The sequence below is a fragment of the Suillus clintonianus genome (genome assembly GCF_016758775.1).
Source record: "Suillus clintonianus strain FC179 chromosome Unknown DEU56scaffold_18, whole genome shotgun sequence".
NCBI lineage: Eukaryota > Fungi > Basidiomycota > Agaricomycetes > Boletales > Suillaceae > Suillus > Suillus clintonianus.
In genome coordinates, this window is record NW_024539242.1 from 481,859 (window position 1) to 503,327 (window position 21,469).

General features: G+C 43.4%; 7 protein-coding genes across 7 annotated transcripts; 5 read left to right on the plus strand and 2 right to left on the minus strand.

The window, feature by feature from the left end:
- Positions 1-1,414: 1,414 nt before the first annotated feature.
- Positions 1,415-1,999, minus strand: DEU56DRAFT_910384 (uncharacterized protein; the record flags this gene model as incomplete). The annotated part of the gene is made up of 2 exons (XM_041357169.1): positions 1,415-1,764; positions 1,819-1,999. The coding sequence occupies 2 exons, from the start codon at positions 1,997-1,999 to the stop codon at positions 1,415-1,417; spliced, it is 531 nt and encodes a 176-aa protein (XP_041211086.1).
- Positions 2,000-4,350: 2,351 nt separating this feature from the next.
- On the plus strand, positions 4,351-5,412 carry DEU56DRAFT_754124 (uncharacterized protein; the record flags this gene model as incomplete). The annotated part of the gene is made up of 6 exons (XM_041349773.1): positions 4,351-4,495; positions 4,704-4,747; positions 4,834-4,968; positions 5,052-5,122; positions 5,219-5,298; positions 5,363-5,412. The coding sequence occupies 6 exons, from the start codon at positions 4,351-4,353 to the stop codon at positions 5,410-5,412; spliced, it is 525 nt and encodes a 174-aa protein (XP_041211087.1).
- Positions 5,413-9,313: 3,901 nt separating this feature from the next.
- On the minus strand, positions 9,314-11,885 carry DEU56DRAFT_754125 (uncharacterized protein; the record flags this gene model as incomplete). Its single annotated transcript, XM_041349774.1, has 10 exons — positions 9,314-9,420; positions 9,493-9,573; positions 9,710-9,747; positions 9,772-10,129; positions 10,181-10,454; positions 10,527-10,805; positions 10,838-10,932; positions 11,000-11,582; positions 11,612-11,638; positions 11,850-11,885. The coding sequence occupies 10 exons, from the start codon at positions 11,883-11,885 to the stop codon at positions 9,314-9,316; spliced, it is 1,878 nt and encodes a 625-aa protein (XP_041211088.1).
- Positions 11,886-16,348: 4,463 nt separating this feature from the next.
- DEU56DRAFT_870302 (uncharacterized protein) lies at positions 16,349-17,549 on the plus strand (the record flags this gene model as incomplete). The annotated part of the gene is made up of 7 exons (XM_041355619.1): positions 16,349-16,936; positions 16,970-17,048; positions 17,076-17,222; positions 17,247-17,263; positions 17,294-17,308; positions 17,336-17,476; positions 17,529-17,549. The coding sequence occupies 7 exons, from the start codon at positions 16,349-16,351 to the stop codon at positions 17,547-17,549; spliced, it is 1,008 nt and encodes a 335-aa protein (XP_041211089.1).
- Positions 17,550-18,874: 1,325 nt separating this feature from the next.
- On the plus strand, positions 18,875-19,204 carry DEU56DRAFT_732367 (uncharacterized protein; the record flags this gene model as incomplete). Its single annotated transcript, XM_041348268.1, has 1 exon — positions 18,875-19,204. A coding segment is annotated over one exon (330 nt), but the record flags the coding sequence as incomplete, so codon positions are not given.
- Positions 19,205-19,642: 438 nt separating this feature from the next.
- DEU56DRAFT_732122 (uncharacterized protein) lies at positions 19,643-19,993 on the plus strand (the record flags this gene model as incomplete). Its single annotated transcript, XM_041348253.1, has 1 exon — positions 19,643-19,993. A coding segment is annotated over one exon (351 nt), but the record flags the coding sequence as incomplete, so codon positions are not given.
- Positions 19,994-20,673: 680 nt separating this feature from the next.
- Positions 20,674-21,258, plus strand: DEU56DRAFT_732276 (uncharacterized protein; the record flags this gene model as incomplete). The annotated part of the gene is made up of 1 exon (XM_041348261.1): positions 20,674-21,258. One exon carries the CDS (start codon positions 20,674-20,676, stop codon positions 21,256-21,258), a length of 585 nt encoding a protein of 194 aa, XP_041211092.1.
- Positions 21,259-21,469: the final 211 nt, after the last annotated feature.

A 21,469-nucleotide genomic window follows, 5' to 3' on the forward strand; every position in this document is an offset into this window, starting at 1 on the left:
ATTTACCAACTCATGTTCCACTCTGGCAATCCTACTTCCATCTGATCGTCTGCGTGAACTATATGTGTCGTGTTATTGTCGTCAAAAGGGAAATAAGTGTCTGAGTCAATCTGCATCGGAGATCCCTCCATAGTTATATGCGATTGAGGGAGGAGTAGATGGTCGGCGTTGTGAGGAGGTTTGAATCATAAACTTTCATGTAGCAGTGTGACACTGTGGAGGTATGATAAGTGTGATGATTTTTACGCACATTCTTTATGGTTGTGATTGCTCTTGTCAAAAAGCCTTTCAATGTGCTCTGGATGTCACTTTGACAATGTCCGATTTCTTGATCGACATTTGAGATTGGTTGGGGACAGTCATAATGATTGTGTGGGGGCTGTCAGATGTGATGTATATATGGGAGGGTATCCACGGCAATATGACGATCTCAAGTCCTTCATTCTCAAGATGTTCAGCGATGAACTGCCTCACAGATACTGCAATACATTGAGCAAAGTAGATACATAGATGGGCAAGGAGGTGGGAGCGACACAAGTTCTGGTATACATGGCTGGCAGTTGATGCCAGTGGACCTTGAATAACAGTGGTGTTCCCTATATTATGCCTGAGCTGATCCTGGAGGCCAAAAGGAGTTCAGTTGGATATACACGCTGCAATGTTGTACAAATGCAACATTATATCAATTGGTTGAAGAGATACAGGGAATTGCACAACTTGAAGAAGCCTACAAGTCAACTTCTGGATTTCTGGGCGATATTTGTCAGAGGCATGACTTGACACAGTCTTTAACATACATGCAAATTCCCGGCCAAGTATATTCTTGGTGGATAAGTTCTAGAGTGTGGTTCTGACCAAAATGATAGGGGTGATCATAGGTATACCAGAGGACGCATAGGTGTAGGTCATTGTGGGAAGCCAGACGGTCTCATCATGGACTCCCACTAGTGTCGCCAGGCCTCTCACATATACACCATAGTACAAATATTTCAGCACATATATGATTTCATTGATGACAGAGGTGTATAATCAATGTCCTATGCTCACACTGCACAACAACACAAGGCTGATATATCATGTAATGGAATACTGGATAGACAGAACACGGAAGTGATATATCAGCTACATAAGTACCATCACAAGCCTGTAGTAGACAGACTGATATCAGCATGCAGGTAGGGTATAGCACAGGTATACCCGCAGGTCGGAAGAACCACACTGTACTTGTACCCGTCAACACCATACCCGTACGGGTAGGGGTACGGTATTACCCTTACTAACCCGCGGTATAGTAGCTTACCCGCAGGTACATACAAGAAGTAGTAGCATACGTAGTTCTAATAACCTCACACGACACTCTTGTCCTCTTGTTTTCTTTTCTTCAGAGACTTCATGATGTTAATGAAATGCTGACTCACTGAACTTTGTTACTCGTGTGCATTTGATAAGTATGACGGACAGGTTGTTGTCCTTTTCGAGCAAAGGCAGAGAAAACTGATCCGCTCGTGGCTGGTACCTTTCTGCCATTAAATGCACAATCAACTGCCTCTTTGCCCCAGCAGCCATTGGCGTGGTGCCTTAGATTTGTAGTCGATGACTTATCCTTGGAGTCCTGGAAGCGGCGGACACCTCCGACAGAGAGTTTGCACTTGTGTGCCCCACAAGGGAAGAAATGAACTAAATGTCCATTGTGATACTGGACAGCCACAGCATCAAGCTTAAAAAATGTATAGACTACTGAACACCAAGTTTTCTTGAGTGCATCTGTGGGTAAAAATTAATCTAGGTCCATGTAGACATGAGAATAAGTTCACATACTTAGATTAGCTTCATCATCCTGTTCAGCAACGGGAGCAGCATCATTTTCTTCAACGTCGAGGTCAATTACTTCCGGAGCAGTTGGAAGGACCAGCGTGACACGTTTCGTGGTATTATCCACAATGGACTGCATACTCGGAGACTTGTCAGGAGAGATGGGATATGATTCAGGGGGCTCCATGTATGGTACGTGACACCCCCCACCCACCAGCAACATCATCAGTACCCGAAGATTTCAAATACCCCAACATGGAACTGACTCCAGCCCCGATCACCATTGAACAGCTCAAATGTAACATCTCAAAGTTAAGCCTGTACAAGGCATCGGGCCCAGACGGGATTTCCAACATTATTTTTGTATGTTGCACTAACCTCCTATGTGAATTCTTGCTCCATCTATTTAGGGCAGTCTTCATCCTTAAAACTTACTATGGTCCTTGGAGGGACTTCACCATGGTAGTACTAAGGAAACTAGGAAAATCTCAAGACTATGCTTGAAAGGCGGATCCAGAGGGCTTGGCTTCAGCTTGTGCACTGCTCCCCTTACCCGAGTACTTGCCCTTAACTTTGGATGGCAGAGTATAGTAAGCCAACTTATGAGGAATCAATCCTCAGACACAGAGAGGGACAGAGAATGGGAATGGGCAGAGTCTAAGATGATATTCAAACTGAGGAAACTACTGTGAGTTTACAAGGTATTATATACTATGGACATATGCAATGGGGACGCAGTCAGTGGAGATCCAGGTCAACGTGAGCAACATATGTTGCAATGGGAACTGAATGGGCCGCTTCTAGAGGCTCCTGAGTGACCAAAGATGATCAGGACTAGAGTCCAGAGTAAGTTGCCAATGTATTCAAGTATAGTAAAGGTATACAGTACCTAGAGTCCAGAGTAAGTTGCCAAAGAGGCAGGGAGCACTGGACTCTGGGATATGGGCGATGTATGGTAAACAAATTTAAACAGACAAGCCATAACACAAAGGTAAGGGATAACTCAACCTAGACAAGTCCTAGGGAGGACAGGAAAGTGAGTGAATGGTCAGAGAAATATAGGTAATGAATATGTACGTATAGAGACCATGAAAAGGATAGAAAAGCATACTGTAGAGGTGAATGATCATATAACTAACAACATATGGAAAGGTTAAACTGACAGGCGCAAGGAAAATAATATAGAAACAATTGAGAATGGATACGGAAATGAAGTGTTGAGTGGATCTGGTGCAGGAAACCTTCAGTCTCTGGCCTCATAATTGACATTGTACCTACTACATTTCCCTGCACCTCAGCAGGATTGTTGTACCCACACTGGGCATAGGGGTCATGATCTAGAATGAATCCAGATATTAACTGTCAAATGGATCCGGGCATATATGGATTAGAACAAAGGGACTGTACAAATGGGGTAAGAAGCAGAATCGAGATAAGGAACAGATCTGAGGGAATGGCTGTAGATCAGATCGGGGATAAGGTTCAGGAATGTGGGATATGATAGGTCAACAACTTCATTGGAATGGCGAATGCATGCATTGTCGAGGACAATGACACTTTGTGGTCCAGGATATGGGTTTGTGCAGGGAAGCTAGACTCGAACATGCAGTTAGTTTGCATTGTCATTAGTTCATGATCACTGACTCACCAAATCATCACACAGAAGCCCTAGAAACAGTTCACATGTGAAGCTCCCTTCAATGACTTGTATTGCTATAATGCCCTCATCCAATGCCATAGTACCCAGCATTGAGAACCTTTCCTTCCAAAAAATGGATTATGCTTCTCCACTCACTCACCACAAAAAGCCCTTCCCCACATACGTGCATATGTCCTGTTATCCTTTGAAACCTCATCAAGAGTGACCAAGCAATGGGCTGGGTATTGGCTGATACAACAGATGAATCCTGCACGGACAAGTGGTTTCCTCTTGGATGCAAGTTTCTGTACATGCTTGAGGTTCAGTCCTGCATGTGTAAGAGTGCGGTGAATAGTTGACTGCGTTCGTAAGAATGACAGCTGTGCAATACTGGGTTCCAATGGGAGAAGAAAAATGTGCATCTTCCAGTGTGCATTGAGTACTGGCCACATGTTTGCAACAATACCAAATCCATGCTCGACCTCTATCCGCACAGCCCCCATGGCTGCATTGAACTGCTATTCCTCTTCTGTGCAATTTCCAGGACCTGAAAATGGGCTGATCATTTGCGGACTGACACCATAGGCAGCATCTCCGAAGAGCTGCAAAAAGCAGTCCTCGATAGGTGCCGTATCCTCACCTACATCGTCACGCACAGCATATTCCTTGCAATTAGTCATGGCCCACTTTCCGATAGCAGAAAGGCATTGTTGTGTCATCCTTTGACAGGGCCATATAGATGACCAAACATTCCATTTGGCAACATCACAGCCTGAAACTTGAGTGTGGTATTTTTTATGACCGTTATATGCCTGCCGTTGCCAGTGAGACAGCCGACAGATGTGCCGTATGGTGCAGTCAATAAAACCCCAAATTCCAGTTAAAGGTGCACCACTTTCATGGACTGCCCTTATGTACTTTTCCAAGTTAGGTCGGGAGAGCAGATGCTCTTGATCAAAATCCAAGAGGTGCCCCCATTTTTTGTCAACAAAAATGATGACCCAATTGACTATTTCAGATATGCCAGTAGCGGAATGGTCAAATGTAGATACAAGCTCATACAGGTCACCAGCTGAGCATTAGTGAGCGCAAGTGAGGCACAAAGCTTCAAATGTGGTGAACTTGTGTCCTGAGTCTGTTCTGATCTCGTCAGGGAGGGACAAAGCTTGAGTGAGTTCAAGCAATTCTGATGCAGTCATCCTTCATGGCATGGTATTGTGTGTTAGCTGTGACTCACTGGATCTGCATGCAGTAATGCTCACCAAAATTGCCACAATGATTCTCCATGGACCTCAAGTAAGTTTTGGATATGCACTCGCCCCCCTGATGGGGGTGCTCTCTCTATGGAGCAGTCTCTGTATGTAGCATCTGGCCCACCCTAGAGATTTGGGAGAAAAATGAGCATTGGTCTGGGGAATGGAATGCTGATGTCAAAGTGTATCGTGGATGGGGCAGAGAGATCGCAGTGGATGGTTGGCTTGGGCCAGGAGATAGGCTTACATATCCAAGTGGCAGCAGTGAGTCTAGGAACTTGTAGGGATGAGTTGCGTCAAACATGGAGGAAAACCACAAGATGTGGTCCCATAAGTCTTTGACCTAGGGTAGCACTTTGGTCGGTGTCCAATTGGACGTTGATGTGGTGCGGGGTATACCGGAGTATACAAGCACTATGTGCAGCCCAGGCGGCATAAGCTAGGAGGCGTGCAAGCACACCCAACTCACTGTCTTAGACACATAGGCTGGCTGAGACTAATGATTTGCGCTTAGGAATGTTACTGTGGGGGTTGATAAATACATTCTCTTTCCCCCCGGTGTCAATTTTGCGAAGATGCCTATGACCCCAATGGGTGAGTTTGAACTGCGCTCTGGATATAAAATTGCTCATTATCTGCGGTGTATCATTTCAAACAGGCATCCGCTTCCTTATCATCATATTCATTGTCACTGCCATAAGTATCTAGAAACCGTAGTAAACCTGACACTGGGCCGTCATCTATGCCTGCCTCAGCTATGAACCACTGCTGCAACCAATAGTTAACATGTCATTTGTGGACCCAATTGAAAGTGCAAAAGTGCATCCAGGACTGGCTGGAGAGACAATAAGTCCTTAAGATCATCATTGTCCTTTAGCTTTCTGCACCACCACAGATCTTTGTATGGACACTTGTGCTTCTGTTCTCCCATACTTGAGTCAACTCTCTTCCATTCTACGGATCGCTTTCAGTAGCTCGTAACCTCAAAACCTTGCCAAGTCATTGTCGTACCGCTAGAAATCCATTCTGCCAAGTCCACTTCTGTCCGGACATCCGTTTTCTTACACTGGACTTTCCTTTCCTTTCCGCCTCCGCACATTAGCCTCATAGATCTTAAGTCTGTAGGGTTGATTCCTTCACATTTATATCACAAAGACTTCCTTCAGTAGCAATCCCCTTGGGACGAGCATTTATACTCGCACTCATACAGATTGGTAGTCTACACCAACAGGCTACAGGGAATCACTTTCGCTCACTGGCCTATATGTTGGCAAATGTGTGATATGTCCGAACATATGGTCCTCGACATCATTACCAGTGAGTATTTCTGACTTTGTTTAGGTTTGCGGTATTGTCTACTTATACACCGCTCTACCAGGACTCTGACAACATGCACCCTGTTTGAGATGTCTATAATTCGACACAACATTTAAAATATAGGGGCTGCAGTTTTCCTGGTCATGGATGTGTCTAGGTAAATAAAATTCCACTGTTTGGGTAGACAAAAGCATTTCTCAGTATGGATCTGTGATGTCCACATCCACAGTTGCATACACACAATCGGAGTCAAAATTATCAATTCACTATTATTTTCCTGACCAAGACCTCTCGCACAGACGGTCTTATTAAGATACACACTGAGCCTCCCACCCCCTACTATCTGAGGTGAAATACCATGGTAACCCGACACACTCGTAAGACAAGGATAGCTGCATCCGCAGACAAACAAAAACCAAAGAAGGTATGTGAGCCAATTCATTACAGCCAACTTGAAGACAAGTTCTAATAAGAATTATTAGCAGAGGAGACCAAGACAGAAACCTATTCAAGAGGTACCGCCATTCGTGGTCTGCCGTGGAACATGCATGCAAGCTATTGCAAGGCTCAATCTTATCAAGGAGGAACACTAGAAGATAAATTATCATCTGAAGGAGGATTTTGAGAGGGCCAAGCGGACCATGGATAACATGATTGTGAAGAATCAGCTGAAATTGGCCCAGACGTGGATCGAAAGGAGTCAAACAGACGCCGAATTAGCCCAGAGACAGGCTAAAGTGGTGGAGAAATAAGCTCAGTTGGACCGGCAGAAAGCCAAGCTAGCCCAGCAACAAGTGAAACTGGCTCAGCAAGAGGCTGAAGTCACCCAGCAACAGGACACGCTGGACAGGCCGAAAGTGTTGAGACGTGCTTTTGATTAAGATAATGTACTATATTATATATATCATCGTACATTTCCGTTTGATTCAAGTTGTAGTGTTAATGTCAGTCATATGATATATCAGTCAGACATCAGTCCAATGTAGGCCCAGTGTCAGTCTGATTAGTTAACACATTCAGACTGACTGACCTGACGGACTGACATTTGTACTACAGACTTACGCAGTTATAAACTTCTGTGACTTCCATGACATAGTCACTGAATTCCATGAGTCAGTCATATATCAGTCTGACATCAGTCCAGTCAGTCCAGTGTCAGTCTGATTAGTGAGATCTCTGAGATCGAGAATGTCAGGTAACAACAACATCTGTTGGATCAAGGATGCCGAGAATGGCCTTGGTTCATATTCTATGCTCAGCCTATTAAGGGATTATACAGCCCAGTACATTGATGTATCAGAGGTCCTACAACTCAGAGTGATTCATGTATCACCCTTTATTACAGGTACGAGTACTTGATACATGACTCCCCCCAGCTATATGTGCCTCCTGGCCAAAAGTCTATCTGTTCTGTTCAACGGGGTTGTTCTGTCACTTGTTTCTACGTGTGGAATAACCCTAACCCTAATCATGCTGTAATTTTTTGTCCCAGTACGATGTTTTTGATCAGCTTATCGCACAACAATTCTATTTGATCGGCCTCAAGTTAAGATTTGTGGTGTATGGTACACAACTTCAGGTAAATAGTGCCACCTTTATTTTCACTATCACACAACTATTGACACATTATCAATTTTGGTGACCTGCTGTCTAAAACACAGCCAGTCACATTTGGCCGTATATAGTAATTACATGCATCAGCAAACTAGGGTTTTCGCAACAGGCCTCACAGGCCTCACAGACATGTACAAGGTTGCACAGGCCTCACAAGGTTGACAGGGCTTACAAGACTAACACTACTAAGTAATAGTGTAGTAACTCGATAGTCTAATACAATAGTCTACACTCAATAGTCTTAACTCAATAGTCTAATACGATAGTCTACACTAATATTAGTAAAATGAACAAACATCAGTCATATTACTTGTGTGCCTGAACTTTCTTGAACACACCACTTTCTAGTATTTTGCTTATAACTCACTAGGATCTTAACCAAAAAATGTCATGAGACTATGGATAGACTACCATTGACAAGGGCTACAATTTTGATTTTCATCGGAAATATTCCCACGGTCTACCCTAGTCATTCCTTATCATGGTCCTTAATCAAAATCCCTAATAACCAAAAACTCGAAATTTAATCAAGTCCTTTCTTTACTATTGTATTCCTGTTGGTATTCTTAGTCTTAATAAGCAAACATCGGTCACATTATTTGTGTGCCTGAACTTTCTTGAACACACCACTTCGTAGTATTTTGCTTATAACTCATTAGGATATTAAACAAAAAATGACATGAGACTACAGATAGACTACCCTTGACAAGGGCTGCAACTTTGATTTTTATCAGTAAAGATTCCCACGGTCTACCCTAGGTGCCTGAACTTTCTTGAACACACCACTTCGTAGTGTTTTGCTTATAACTCATTAGAATCTTAACCAAAAAATGTCATGAGACTATGGAAAGACTACCCTTCACAAGGGCTACAACTTTGATTTTCATCGAAAAAGTTGCCAGTCTACCCTAGTCATTCCTTATCAAAATCCTAATGGTAGAGTATTGTATTAGACTTAGAAAGTATCGTATTTTATTCTAAGTCCATGGATATGGTATATATATCAATTACTGCCTACATATATACAAGGTCCTGTAGTCTAATGGTAAGTGATGCTCGAAAGTGTGTGAATTGATCATGTGATCTCAGCTGATGTGTTGTAAGCTCGAGAGTTCAAACCAGCAAAGTGGCATAAATTCAATTAGGAATAATGATTTGTAATTCTTTTGTTTTATTGACCATAATATCGAAAATTATACAGGCCCCACAGACTTCACAAGCTCACAAGCCTACAAGCTGTACAAGCTGTACAGTCTGTGCCTCCTTGTACAAGCCTGTACAACGAGGGCTTAGCTGTAGGCTCTGTGAGCTTGTACAGGCTTGTACAGAATTGTACAATCCTGTACAAGCCCCCCCTAGTTTGCTGATGTGCCTGGTATTACAAGTCAGTCAATCAGTCAGTCAGTCACTGGTGTCAGTCATGTCAGTCTGAATTAAATTTCAAATTTATTAGCTTTGACTCATACTAAGAGCTTAAAGGTAAGACTTGAACTAAAACAAATAGTTAATGAATGAAGTTGACTAGTTAGATCACCTGACCCTCTTCTTGCTACCACCCTTATCTATGCTGCTGCTGATTCTTGAATCATTGTCCCAATCCAAATACTCCAGCAGTGTTCTCTTTGATAATTTGATGGACAGGTGAATGGATAGTAATAGAACTGTACCGCCCTGCACATCAGCCAAGCTGGCTGGCAAGGTCATCCATCCCCTGGAATTGCATAAACACAGAGTGTCCTATGTCACAAAGCTGCCTCTGTTTTCTCCTAGAGTCATGGCTGGATCCTGTTGGTAAAGTTAGTACCCCCTACGTAGTAGTAGGGTGCTATACAATTCTGATTTAATGCTGTAACATACCAGGTCCTTTATGGCAGGACTCATTGGACAATGTCAATGAGCTATGACCACACTTTTGAGGTTTCTTTACCATAGCAGAGCCTACAGTGGTGCAAATATTTGGAGTAAAATGAACCTCCAGAGCGACAACAATATTCTTTTCCAGGTCAGAATCTTGGATAGGTCATTGTAAATATGTGTCATTCACTGCAACTGCAGGATATAATGGTATACATACCTGAGATAGCGGCTTGAGGCCCCAAATCATCACTGACACTGGTATCATATCAATTGAGGGACCATATGGGCTGCTGTGTGAATGGAGAACCTGGAGGTGCATCCATGCAAATATCCTTCAAAATCTGTGAGCCATTGATGTCAGATGTTTCGCCCTCCTCGTCATTAAGATCGAGGGAAATTGGACAGTCAGGTTTAGCAGGATCATGCAGGGAAGTTGGAGTGTGTCCCTCATTAATGCCCTGATTGTCTCCTACATCGGTCTCTGCATTATCTCTGCATTCTCCGTCATCAAGTTTCACCACTCCGCCTTCATCAAAAACTCTCTCTTCATTCTCTCTGTCATCCAAATCCTCGCTCCTGACTGCTATTCTATGACTGTCATAGACCCCACCATCGCTTATTGTCTTGTAGGAGTTTTCTTGTACAAGATTTAAGTGCTTGTGTGGAGGAAAATAGCCGTTAGACTCACTGTTGCCTCCACTAGTGGAGTCGCCTGTGTCCATCATCACCTTCCTATCATCTTCAGATCTGTCCACTAGCTTCTGCTTGCACTCATGGACCTTTGCCTCCTCGACAAGATGTAGGTCATCTTCGTGCGATGAAAGTATGACAAACTTTTCATTCTTCATAACCGATGTATCAATAACTTCCTCCATATTAGAACTCCAGTAAGAAACTGCCAATGACTCGGAAAATGGAACTTCATCATGGGAGGCCTGCTTCTTTGACTTAGAAGGCTGACCCTGGGTGTATGCATTGGCATTTAAAGACTGGGCACAGTAAGTACTACAATAGTGCACTATGGCGACACTCACCTTCACCATATTTTCAAGTGCATGTTGCACCAAAGGCCTAAGGGGAGGTTGCTTTTGTATGTTGACAGCTCCTGTAGTATCTTCCCAGGCTATTTGACTTTTTTGCACAGTGTCGATAATGGCCTGTAGCTGATAGGACTGCCCCAAGCACATGACATCGCGCTTGTGTGCAGCTAGCTCGGAGCCCAGATCAAAGGAACGCTCGACTTCAGTCAGTGCGCGTTGATCAACTTCCAGCCCATCTGGCCACGTAAAATTAACGAGGCGCGGGCTTGAGGCCTTGACATTAGCGAGTATCGTCTGCCTCTTACCACCATGAAATGCAACACAATATGAGGTGGTATTCTCCTCCAGAGCGAATCAGATTGCAGCGGCACCTCCTCACAGATCCCAACGCAACTTTGGCCTATATACATTGATGACCGCCTGTTCAGCTATTACCATGCAAGCCATGAGGTGCATTGCACGCGCACGTGAGGCTACTGATTTTATAGACCACTCGAAGGTGTGGAACTGGATGAGCCTCATGCCTCGAAAAGTGTCTGCAGTGGCATCACTAGAAATTTTTGACTGGCGAGTCCAAGGCTGATAGAGCTCGCACGTCTTCAAGGTGGTTAATTTTGTCCCGCCATTCAAGATCTTTTGAGCGTCTAAGGCCTCCGCATGCAAGTCTTCCCTGTGCCTCCTCTCCTTTTTATGAGCTAGAGCCCTGTGCTCAGCGCGTTCGTCATTGCTTCCATAATCTTCATCACTGTCATCCATATCGCTGGACTCTTCACTGCTCAACAGTGGTGATGAATCCTCCCAGTCATCCTCCCGTTGGCGGTCTTGCTGCGCCTTTGTTGCCTTCTTTCTATTCTTTCCCTTAGAAGTATCGCCGATGCCAAATGTAGCCATAAGTTGCTGCTGGTTGGTAATGCGTGTTACTTGCTGCATTTGCCATGCAAACTGATAATGCTGGTCCTTCAACTCAAGCTGAAGGTCCTTGGACTGTAAACCCCAGTGGCAGTGTGGCCACAGTTGAACCAGCTCAACCAAATCCACATGGTGAGTGCTCTGTCATGATGTTATAATTTGACACTTACTTTATTCCTGACCAAATCCCGCTGGTTCTCACAAAAATGTTGTTTAACATGATTAAGAGCGTGGAAACATGTTGATGTAACTCTTACTTAACTAGGAAGTGAGGAAGTAATAGGTGTAGGACCTGATGTTTCGACCTTCAGGTTATCTCTTTCTTATCCTAAAGACACTAACTATCATTCTTATATCAGCCAGCAGACCCCTTTGGCATCAAACTAGCCTAGGCTAAGCAAGACCCACATAGGTATTTGGTAGGGTTACCTTCTTGGTAGTCATTTTTCAAATATTATTGTGACATTTACATTTGCAAAATAGTAATAGTGACAATTCAATTAGTTAGGTGAATGGCTGCCTGGGTACTACATGGCTCATACAAAATATAAAGTGTGGTGCATGCAGTTGTCCACCCCAGATTACTCTCTCACCCACTATTGATTCTATACCATGTCACTTCAGGATGGAATCATTGTCCGCCAGGATAATTGCAGACCACCTGTCATATACCGAACACTGAGCCCCTGAATCATATCCCATCTCTCCAGACAAACAATGTCCGGACCTCCGAAATGTAGCCAAGCTATACCTTAACCCTATCCCTACCCCTCAGCAGGATCTGCCCTGCTTCCCCTAACCTGTCGACACAATATGTCATCCACTCCTCCTGCTCCTGTATACCTCGGATCCCCTATACGCCGGACCTCCTATTCCTCGGACCTCCTATTTGTCAGATCCCACCCATGTCATCCACTCGTCCACTCATCCGCTTGTCCGCTCCTCCACTCGTCCACTTGTCCGCTTGTCCACTCCTCCTGTATACCTCGGATCTCCTATTCATCGGACATTCTATACGTCGGACCCTAAACATCGGACCTACTCATATCCTGACCCTCACACCCACTTAACCCTAAAAACATCGGATCCACTTCACAGTTCATTTTGGTCCCCATTTCCCGTGATCCGCTTGACAGTTCATTTCCGGTTCTGCTCCTATTCTGTTACCCCATTTGTATAGTCCCCTTGTCCTAACCCCTATATGCCCAGATCTGCTTGACAGTTAATATCCAACTTCATTCTTGATCATATCTCCTATGCCCAGATCCATTTGATACTTCATCTCTCTCAATCATTCCTGTATTATTCTCCCTGTGCCTGTCAGTTTCACCTTTCTGTATATTCCTCTTGTTGACCCGGATCTCCGCTGACTCTGTCCCCGTCGCACATGTCCATAGTATATAATACATTGTAAACTCGTAGTAGTTTCCTCTGTTCGAATATCACCTTAGATTATCCTCATTGCTGTTTCCAGGGACCTGGACCTATTTCCATGGGCCCAGGTTCACTTCCCTATCCAAACTCTGAGTCCTCGGATTGATTCCTTGTACTATATCTCCACCTCTACCTTAGGGTAGTCTACCTCCGTCAGTTTCTACTCTAGACATTGTCTAGTGTAGTCTTACCTCTAGCTTCCACATTCTCAGACTTCCTGTCTTTCTGTCCTCTCAGACTTCCTATCTTCCCGTCCCCTCGGACTTCCTGTATTTCCGTCCTTACACCTGTCTGTTCTCTCCGCTGTGTCTGCCGGACGAAAGGCCCTATTGTCCGGTGGACTAAGCCCCTATTGTCCAGCAAACTAATCCTCTTATGTCAGCTAGACTAACCCTATGATCGGCTGACGAACCCTCCTTACATCGGCTGGATGAACCCCCTTTACGTCGGCTGGATTAATCCTCTTATATCAGCCGGACTAACCCTATGATCGGCCGACAAACCCTCCTATGATCAGCCGGACTAACCCTCCTTACGTCAGCCAGACTAACCCCCTGAACATCGGCCTGACTCTTCCTCGGAAAAGCCTACCAGACTTGTCCCCTCGAAGTCCACCGGGATTTATCATCCTCCCTCGGACTTTGTTTCTAGCCTTCGGAAATTAAGGGCACGTACTCGGGTAAGGGGTGCAGCGCACAAGCTGAAGCCAAGCCCTTCAGATCCGCTCCTTGAGCACGGTCTTAACACCACCCCTTAATTATAACCTATTTATAATTGCTCCACCAGATCATCTGTTTTTTCCTGGCACCCTGTAAGTCAAATATCATGCTCAAAACTTGAAGTTGACTTGCCCAACACCTCATAAAGATTACTAAAGGAATGTTCATGGACCTGCATCAGGCCATTTTTGCTATAGTCGTGTTGTGTGCATGAACTTCAGTCCCCACACTGTTGAAAGCAGCAGCAAACCATCATTTTAAAATGGTGGTCTCAAAAATTATATCAGTGGTAACTATATTCTTAAAATGTTCAATCTATCTTATCACTACTTATGCAACAGCATATCTGACTAGTATCATTGTGGAAAAAGTGCTGCTTTGGGTATCTTGTGCAAGCAAATATTCTGGATCCATTGCTTCCATTATTCTTCATATGCACTGTCCTGTTACCATGTCTATGTAGTGTATTAATTCTAAGCATAGGCATGTAATGCTGCTCATTCCTCTGGTATAGGTGGTTGTACATAAGGTTGTTGTGGTTGCATATCATTCGCTGGTACATATCTGATTTATCAATGAGTCATTGGATTATTCTTTGAGAATTATCACTATGGTATATGTGTGGCTTTGAGGAAGAGATTCATGACTCTATTCTGTAGTGTTACCATAGTAATAACTGGCACTGATGCAGGTAGCCAATGATAGATCTGGCTGCCCCTGTAGGCAGATAAATTTTCAGGACTGAATCAAGCATCTATCTCTCTTTCACCTTCAAATTGAGCACAGTTTTTGGTGGTGGTGAATTCAAGCAGATTAGTAGTGCACACAAATTATACCACCCCTCCCTTGGTTACAGTAATATAGTGACATTTATATTTATAGTGGTATGTTTGTCATACACCACAACTTAAGCATTATAACAACTTCACTTGCTGACATTTGACACTCAGCCCTGTTCAAATGAATCGTCAAACATGTAGTGTTTGACACAAGCCTCTGCCCAATCTTTTCATCATCAAGCACATAGCATTGACACAAGCCTCTGCTCAATCATTTCATCATTGAATTGAACATGTAGCATTTGACACCTCTACCCAGTCTTTCGTCATCGAACACATATTGTTTGACACTCAGCCCTATTCAAATGAATTGTCAAACACATAGCGTTTGACACACAGCCTTTGCCCAATCTTTTATATCTATTGATGTAGGATGCTTCAGGGGGTGAGACAAAGATAGAAATCCACTCATATATGCTTATGAATATGTTCTGAATGTCCTGGAACACCCCCTATCAAAGGGGCAAAAGTGAGAAAAATGTTCTGTACCCTACCCTATTTTCAAAAGGCCCTGGAGGAGGAGCAGGTAATACAAATAAACAAATAAACAATCTATCATATAATATCATACATGTATATATCAAACTACTACTTAGATACAAGGGAGGACCTATTGTGGTGTAGTGATGAAGCTGCAGTGAGGGTGTGGGAATAATTATAATTATGTGGTATGCCATATTGGGATGATGTTTTGGGTGTTGTGGGGTAATTCCCATAGTAGGTGGTTAAATTCCAGGACCCTATAAAGGGTACTGGTTTAGGGTGAAGCAAAATGAACGCTTGATAATCCCGGACCTTTTATAAATTGTGTTTGTTTATATTTTTTTAAACGCCACCATCGTCTGACGTGGATTACTTTCACTCCTCTTTCTGTATCTCCTTAACATTGTGATTCATATTCATGGCTACTAGCTCTTCGTCTTTGCTTGACCCTCTCGACAGATTCGCTCGTCCTGTCGCGTTGGTTGCGTCGGATCAAGAACTTCCTAATGACGGGAATTCTGTTGTGTCATCGTGCGTTTTACGCAAGTATTTCGGGTATTATGGGGTGTCTCGTGTGTCTTTGCATATCACCAAACAATATCCGTCTGGTGATCTTTTGCCAGTGTCTGCGCCTACTCTCTCACATATTATTGACAACTTTTCTGTATTTAGTCATGAGCAGTATGCTGAAATTGCACGATTTCATTCCGTTCGTGTCATGTCGGTCGATTTGAAGGACCACGTACGGGACTTGTTACGTGTGCATGACTGCACTTGTGCATGTGCCCCGAATCTTATTGTGTTTAAGCATTTGCGTGTGGCTAGGCGTGATTTTTCTCATGCTATTTTGCCCGTACCCTTTGCACAAGATCACTCAGCGCGTCGTTTAAAGGTTCAACGGGTTGCTCGTCTTCGTCGACAGAAAGAAGCCGCGGATGATGCACGTTGTGACATTCATGCGAGTGATGAAACGATTGTTGACGATGTTGAAAACGATCCCGAGTTTCCATGTGTGCGCTCCTTTGCAGACAAAACTGATATAATTAAGGAGTGGCAACACAAAATGAGCCCGCTTGCTCAACGACGAGGAGCATGTGCTGTCTGTGCTCATAATGTATGTGCCTTTGATTTGAAGGGTGTTAGTTCGCGGAACATTCCATTACATTTATTGCGTAATGATTGTTTGCCAGAGCACACCCTTCCGTCCAGTTATGACTTGGAGTTATACGAGAGAGCTATATTGTATTCGAAAGGCTTAACTGATTGTTGGGCACTCGCCGATTTGCTTTTGTGTCGCCAATGTCATTCGGCTCTGATGTCCAAACAACCACGACAGCCCGTCAATGCTCTTGCAAATTTTCAGTATTATGGCCATGAGAGATTGCCGTTTGATGTTCAAACAGCGTTTTCGCGAGCATCTGTTTATGATTTAATGCTCGTTAGTCGTGCACGCGCATCTCAGATTACGCATTTTTATGCATATAAGCCGTCCGGTTATTGGATGGGAGAGGAAGGTTCTCAACGATATAATCGTGGTAATGTCGCTATTAGGCCGCAAGATACCACACAGCTCCATAATATGTTGCCGCCTAGTCGCAGTGAATTATATGATGCGATGTGCGTGATTTTCGCTGGTCATGCGCAAAAGCCTTCACGTGACACTGTCAAGCAAATGCATCCTGTACTTGTCACGAAGTCGACAGTGAAAGTATTGATTGATTTTTTGCTGGCTAATAATCTGTGGTATCAGCAATGTGGTGTTTTGTATAGTCAAGAAAATATGGATAATTTATTTGATGAATGCGATGCCGATTTAGATTCTAGTGTGCTGCAAGCATTGGATATATGTCATTTGCCTATGGATAATGAGATGAGCGAAATGTCTGGTATGGAGCCTCGAGATTTAGATCCTCCACAAGATGCGGACGCAGGTGATATCGTTATTGAAGCCGTCGGTTTTACTAAGGGCGATCATTCATCAACTAGCAAAGAGAAAATGAAACTGCATGCGTTGGCATATGTCTTAGATCATAATAGATTTATTTTGTCTAAGGCAGGCTCTCGCTTTCTTTCTGATAATGATCCAGGCTTGATGTCTTTTCTATTCCCGCACTTAGATCCCTGGGATATTGGTGGATTTAATCACACAGGGCGAACAGTACAACAATATTTAACAATGGAAGCTCAAGTCAAAAATTTGCTTCGTCAAGATAATTCGCCTTTCGTAAACGATCAAAATTTCGCGTTCATCTGTTGGAATATGATACAAAAGAAAGAGGTTAGCAGGAATACCACTTTTCGCATTAGTTCGTCCATGCAGCATGATTTAGCGCAAGACTTAAAGGATGTTGCTCCTTCACTTACTAATTTGGCTGAGAAATGGACGCGTTCTGTCAATGCAAAACCTTCGACGACCCAGGAAAAGAAAGCTGCTCGAATTTTAAGGCGATTACATGCATCTACGAAGTCGTTGAAGGGGAGTGCAGGATATAAGTTGTGCCGCAGAAATGAGATCCGTTCGTTGATGAAGAGATTCAGTACGCCTGCATTGTTTGTCACGGTTAACCCTCATGACCTTACGAGTAGCATGATACCTATTGTTGTGGGAATAGAGCTTGAAGAGTGGTCTATGATGACATCGTTTGCTAGAGCCAAAATAGTTGCTAGTCGTCCTGATGCTGCAGCAATTGCTTTCGATTTGCAAATCCGAGCATTTGTCGACATCATATTGCGTTACAAACATGGTCCAGGTATTTTTGGGCATTGTAAGGTGTTTTATGGTATGGTAGAAGCGCAAGGAAGAGGTACTCTGCATTGTCATTTTTTATTATGGATCAAAGGAAATCCCAGTCCCCAGGTGCTGCGCGATCGCATGGCAACTGAGGACAGATTTAGTAATAAAATGTTTCAATGGCTGGAGAGCATAATAAGTTGTGAATTACCTTGTGACATCGGTCCGGTAGCGGAGACGCACTCCGATCAAGTTAAGAAACCTAAGCGTAAGGAAGGGGATATGGATCCTCGATTGGAAAAACCTCCGCTTGTGAGTGAAATGGATGAGGATTCGTTTCGACATGAATTCACAGAGTTTCTCACTCGTTTAGCTGTTGAATGCAATTGGCATGTGCATAATGACACTTGCTTCAAGCATGTCAAAAATTTTGAGCAATGAGGAGATGCGACGTGCAGAATGCGTATTGACGGATCAATTCATGATGTAACCACTCTGGATCCCGAAACCGGTTCTATAGAATTGAGACGTTGGAGAGCACGTGTCAATAACTTTACGGATTTGATTCTGTTTTTAATGCAATGCAACACGGACTCACAATATATTGGTTCTGGTGAAGCTGCCAAGGCAACCGTGTTTTATACAACAGAATACATCACAAAGAGCGACTTGCCATTGCACGTTGGTCTGCAAGCATTAGATTATGCGACAAAGATGTTTGAAGCTAAGGAAGAATTGGAAGGATGTGCGTCAGTTGAAAAGGGAGAAAGAAATTTAATAACTAAATCGGTGAACGCTATGATGGGCAAACAAGAAATGTCTCACCAGCAAGTCATGAGCTATTTAGTTGGAGGAGGCGATCATTACAGTAGCCATATTTTTCAAGCTTTTAAATGGTATGATTTTATGCAAGCGATAGAAAAATTCGATGATCTTGCGTTGACAAACAACGAAGGCGACAATAACAGTGAAAATGGAGGAGATAGCATAGAACGTGAAGACCAAGTCACCGTCAACATTTCTTCATCGAAATGCGAGTTCTCGAGTGATTTCATGGATTACGCCTTGAGGCCATTGGAAAATTCCTTTTCACGTCTGTGTTTATGGGAATTTGTAGAAAGTACTATGAAAATTAAAGCAGAGGTTGTGGATAAAAATGACGATGAAATTGATGTCGAATCAGATGACGATATTTCCAACGATATTACGCCCAAAAAAAAATCAAAGATGCTCCCAAGGGCAACATTCGCACCACAACATGCACAGTTTTCAACACACATGCTTCGTTTGCGCAGCAAGAAAGTGGTTCCCTTATTGTTGGGTGATGCCTTACCTCGCCCAGATCAATCTGAAGAGGAAAATGAATTGCATTGTCGAGCGATGATGTTGTTGTTTAAACCGTGGCGAGAGTTCTCAGACTTAAAGTCAGACGTCGAAAGTTGGGTAGACGCGTTCGAAAAAGAAACTTTTCCGTCGAGATTGTTGGCAATTATTAAGAACATGAATGTTGAGAATGAATGTAAAGATGCTAGAGATGCGCATGCTGTTTTAGTGCGAGAAGAATGCGCTAAACCGCACATTTATGGTACCGAACGAAGCCTCGAAACCCAAGTGGATATGAGCGCATTTGATGAGGCGTTATTTGCTGATACTGCGTTAAATGTAAGTGACAAGATTGACGATGAACTTTCTGCTGAAGATGTACCTCGACAAAATCACACAGATACGCGCGATGTCCAAACTTGCTTAAGAGCAGCATTAGATGGAGGTTTATTCACTGCCACGGAAACGTCAGTTCAAACAGAGCCGACTGTTATAGACACTGCAACTCACCTTGTTAGCAACAATAAACAGGGAAGATTGCCTGAGTTTGTATCTCTTATGAAAGCAGCGAAAAAACGAAAAAGGCCGATTGATGTTGGCAGTGCAGATGCGGAAGTCAAGCGTGCGCGGCTTGCACAAGAAGAAATTGATCCTGCAGTAACATTTCAACGCATGCAGGATGAAGCTGAGATTACATCTATATATCACAAACCGGAGATTTCATATCAAGAAAAACAAGCCATTGTGGAAGAGATCATTACAGAATTCAAATTGGACGACAATGAAGAGCAAGAGATGTGTTTGAGGATAGTCAGCGAACACTTCATGCGAGAAGAGGTAAAACAACTACTCATGTTTATCACAGGTATTGGAGGGTCAGGCAAAAGTCATGTTATCCATGCGATAGTGGAGATGTTTCGTCGTTGTGGTGCACCTGAAAAATTGACGTTAAGCGCCCCTACAGGCAGTGCTGCAGTGCTAATAGATGGTTATACAATACATGCACTCATGTTTTTGCCAAAACGACAAGCACCTATCAACCAAAACGATTTAGAATTCGTGTGGAGAACAGTAGAATATCTCATTCTGGATGAAGCTTCACTGATGGCAGCGGAACTACTTAGTCAAGTATCTCAGCGCATCAGTCAAGCCAAATCTTGGGATGAATCAACACGCGACAAACCGTTTGGAAATGTCAATGTCATATTTAGCGGTGATTTTGGGCAGTTGCATCCGCCAAAGTCCAATGCGTTGTATAGTTACAAATTAGTGAAAAGACTGGCGCCTGCTACAATGCAAACAATCAAAGGACAGTCTGCTTTACATGGCGCTTTTCTGTGGCGGCAGATAAACACAGTCGTCGAGCTAAAGCAGAATTGGAGGGCCAAAGATGACGCACCATTTGTGGAAATGCTGAACAGGATACGTGTAGGTAAAGCACGAAAAGTAGCATTGAATACCGGACAACCTAGTGACTATGAAGTGTTAAAATCTCGACTGCTAAGCGAAATAAAAAGACTTCTCCTAATGAATATAATGGATTCAAAGACGCACCGATCATCGTTACCAAAAAAATTTTAAGAGACGCGATCAACGAATCAAAGGCTCGTTCGTTCGCAAACGAATGCAACCAACATTATGAAGTATATTTTGCGCGAGACAAAATCGCTGGAATGGATGTCACATCAGAGCAACAAAAACGAATGTGGAAAATAGCAAGTACATATACTAACGACGCTATCGGTGAACTCCCGTTGATTCCGGGAATGCCTGTAATGATAACAGAAAATGTCGCGACCTCTTGTAAAATTGTGAATGGAAGCAAAGGAATATTACAATCTGTGACTTACGAAGTTATCAATGGAAACTGGTATGCGGCATGCGCATTGGTTAATATACCTGAGAGTGCGATGCATATACCAGGTCTTGAAAGCGGAGTAGTGCCTATTTTACCTGTCATAACTAGTTATAAGTATTCGACGGGTGTGAAAACGATTAACATTCGACGTACGCAATTACCCATCTTACCTGCGTGGGCTTTCACAGATTATAAGGTACAAGGAAGCTCCCTACCAAAAGTGATTTTTGATTTGACATGCGCACGTTCTCTGCAAAGCATTTATGTAATGTTGTCGCGAGCACCTAGATTGAGCAACATAGCAATCCTTAGATGGTTTTCGTCAAAGACTTTAAATGCTGACTTACAAGGTGATGCACGGGAAGAATTAAACCGATTAAGTGTAATTGCAGCGGATACACGAGACAAGTTCAAAATGCATCATAACTAAGCCGACAAACGATCTGATTGCCATGATTTGATGGAGAGATGAATTCACCATGATCACGTGATTTATTTCCACGCTGAGGCTTTTGTTCGCACTTATCAATGTCATCGCGACACCTCATCCTCAAACTTCTCGGTGGTGTACACGTCCATGGAAATGGGCCACATTAGTGAATTTCTCGAAGCTCCCGACTTCAAACGTAATGCTTCCACTG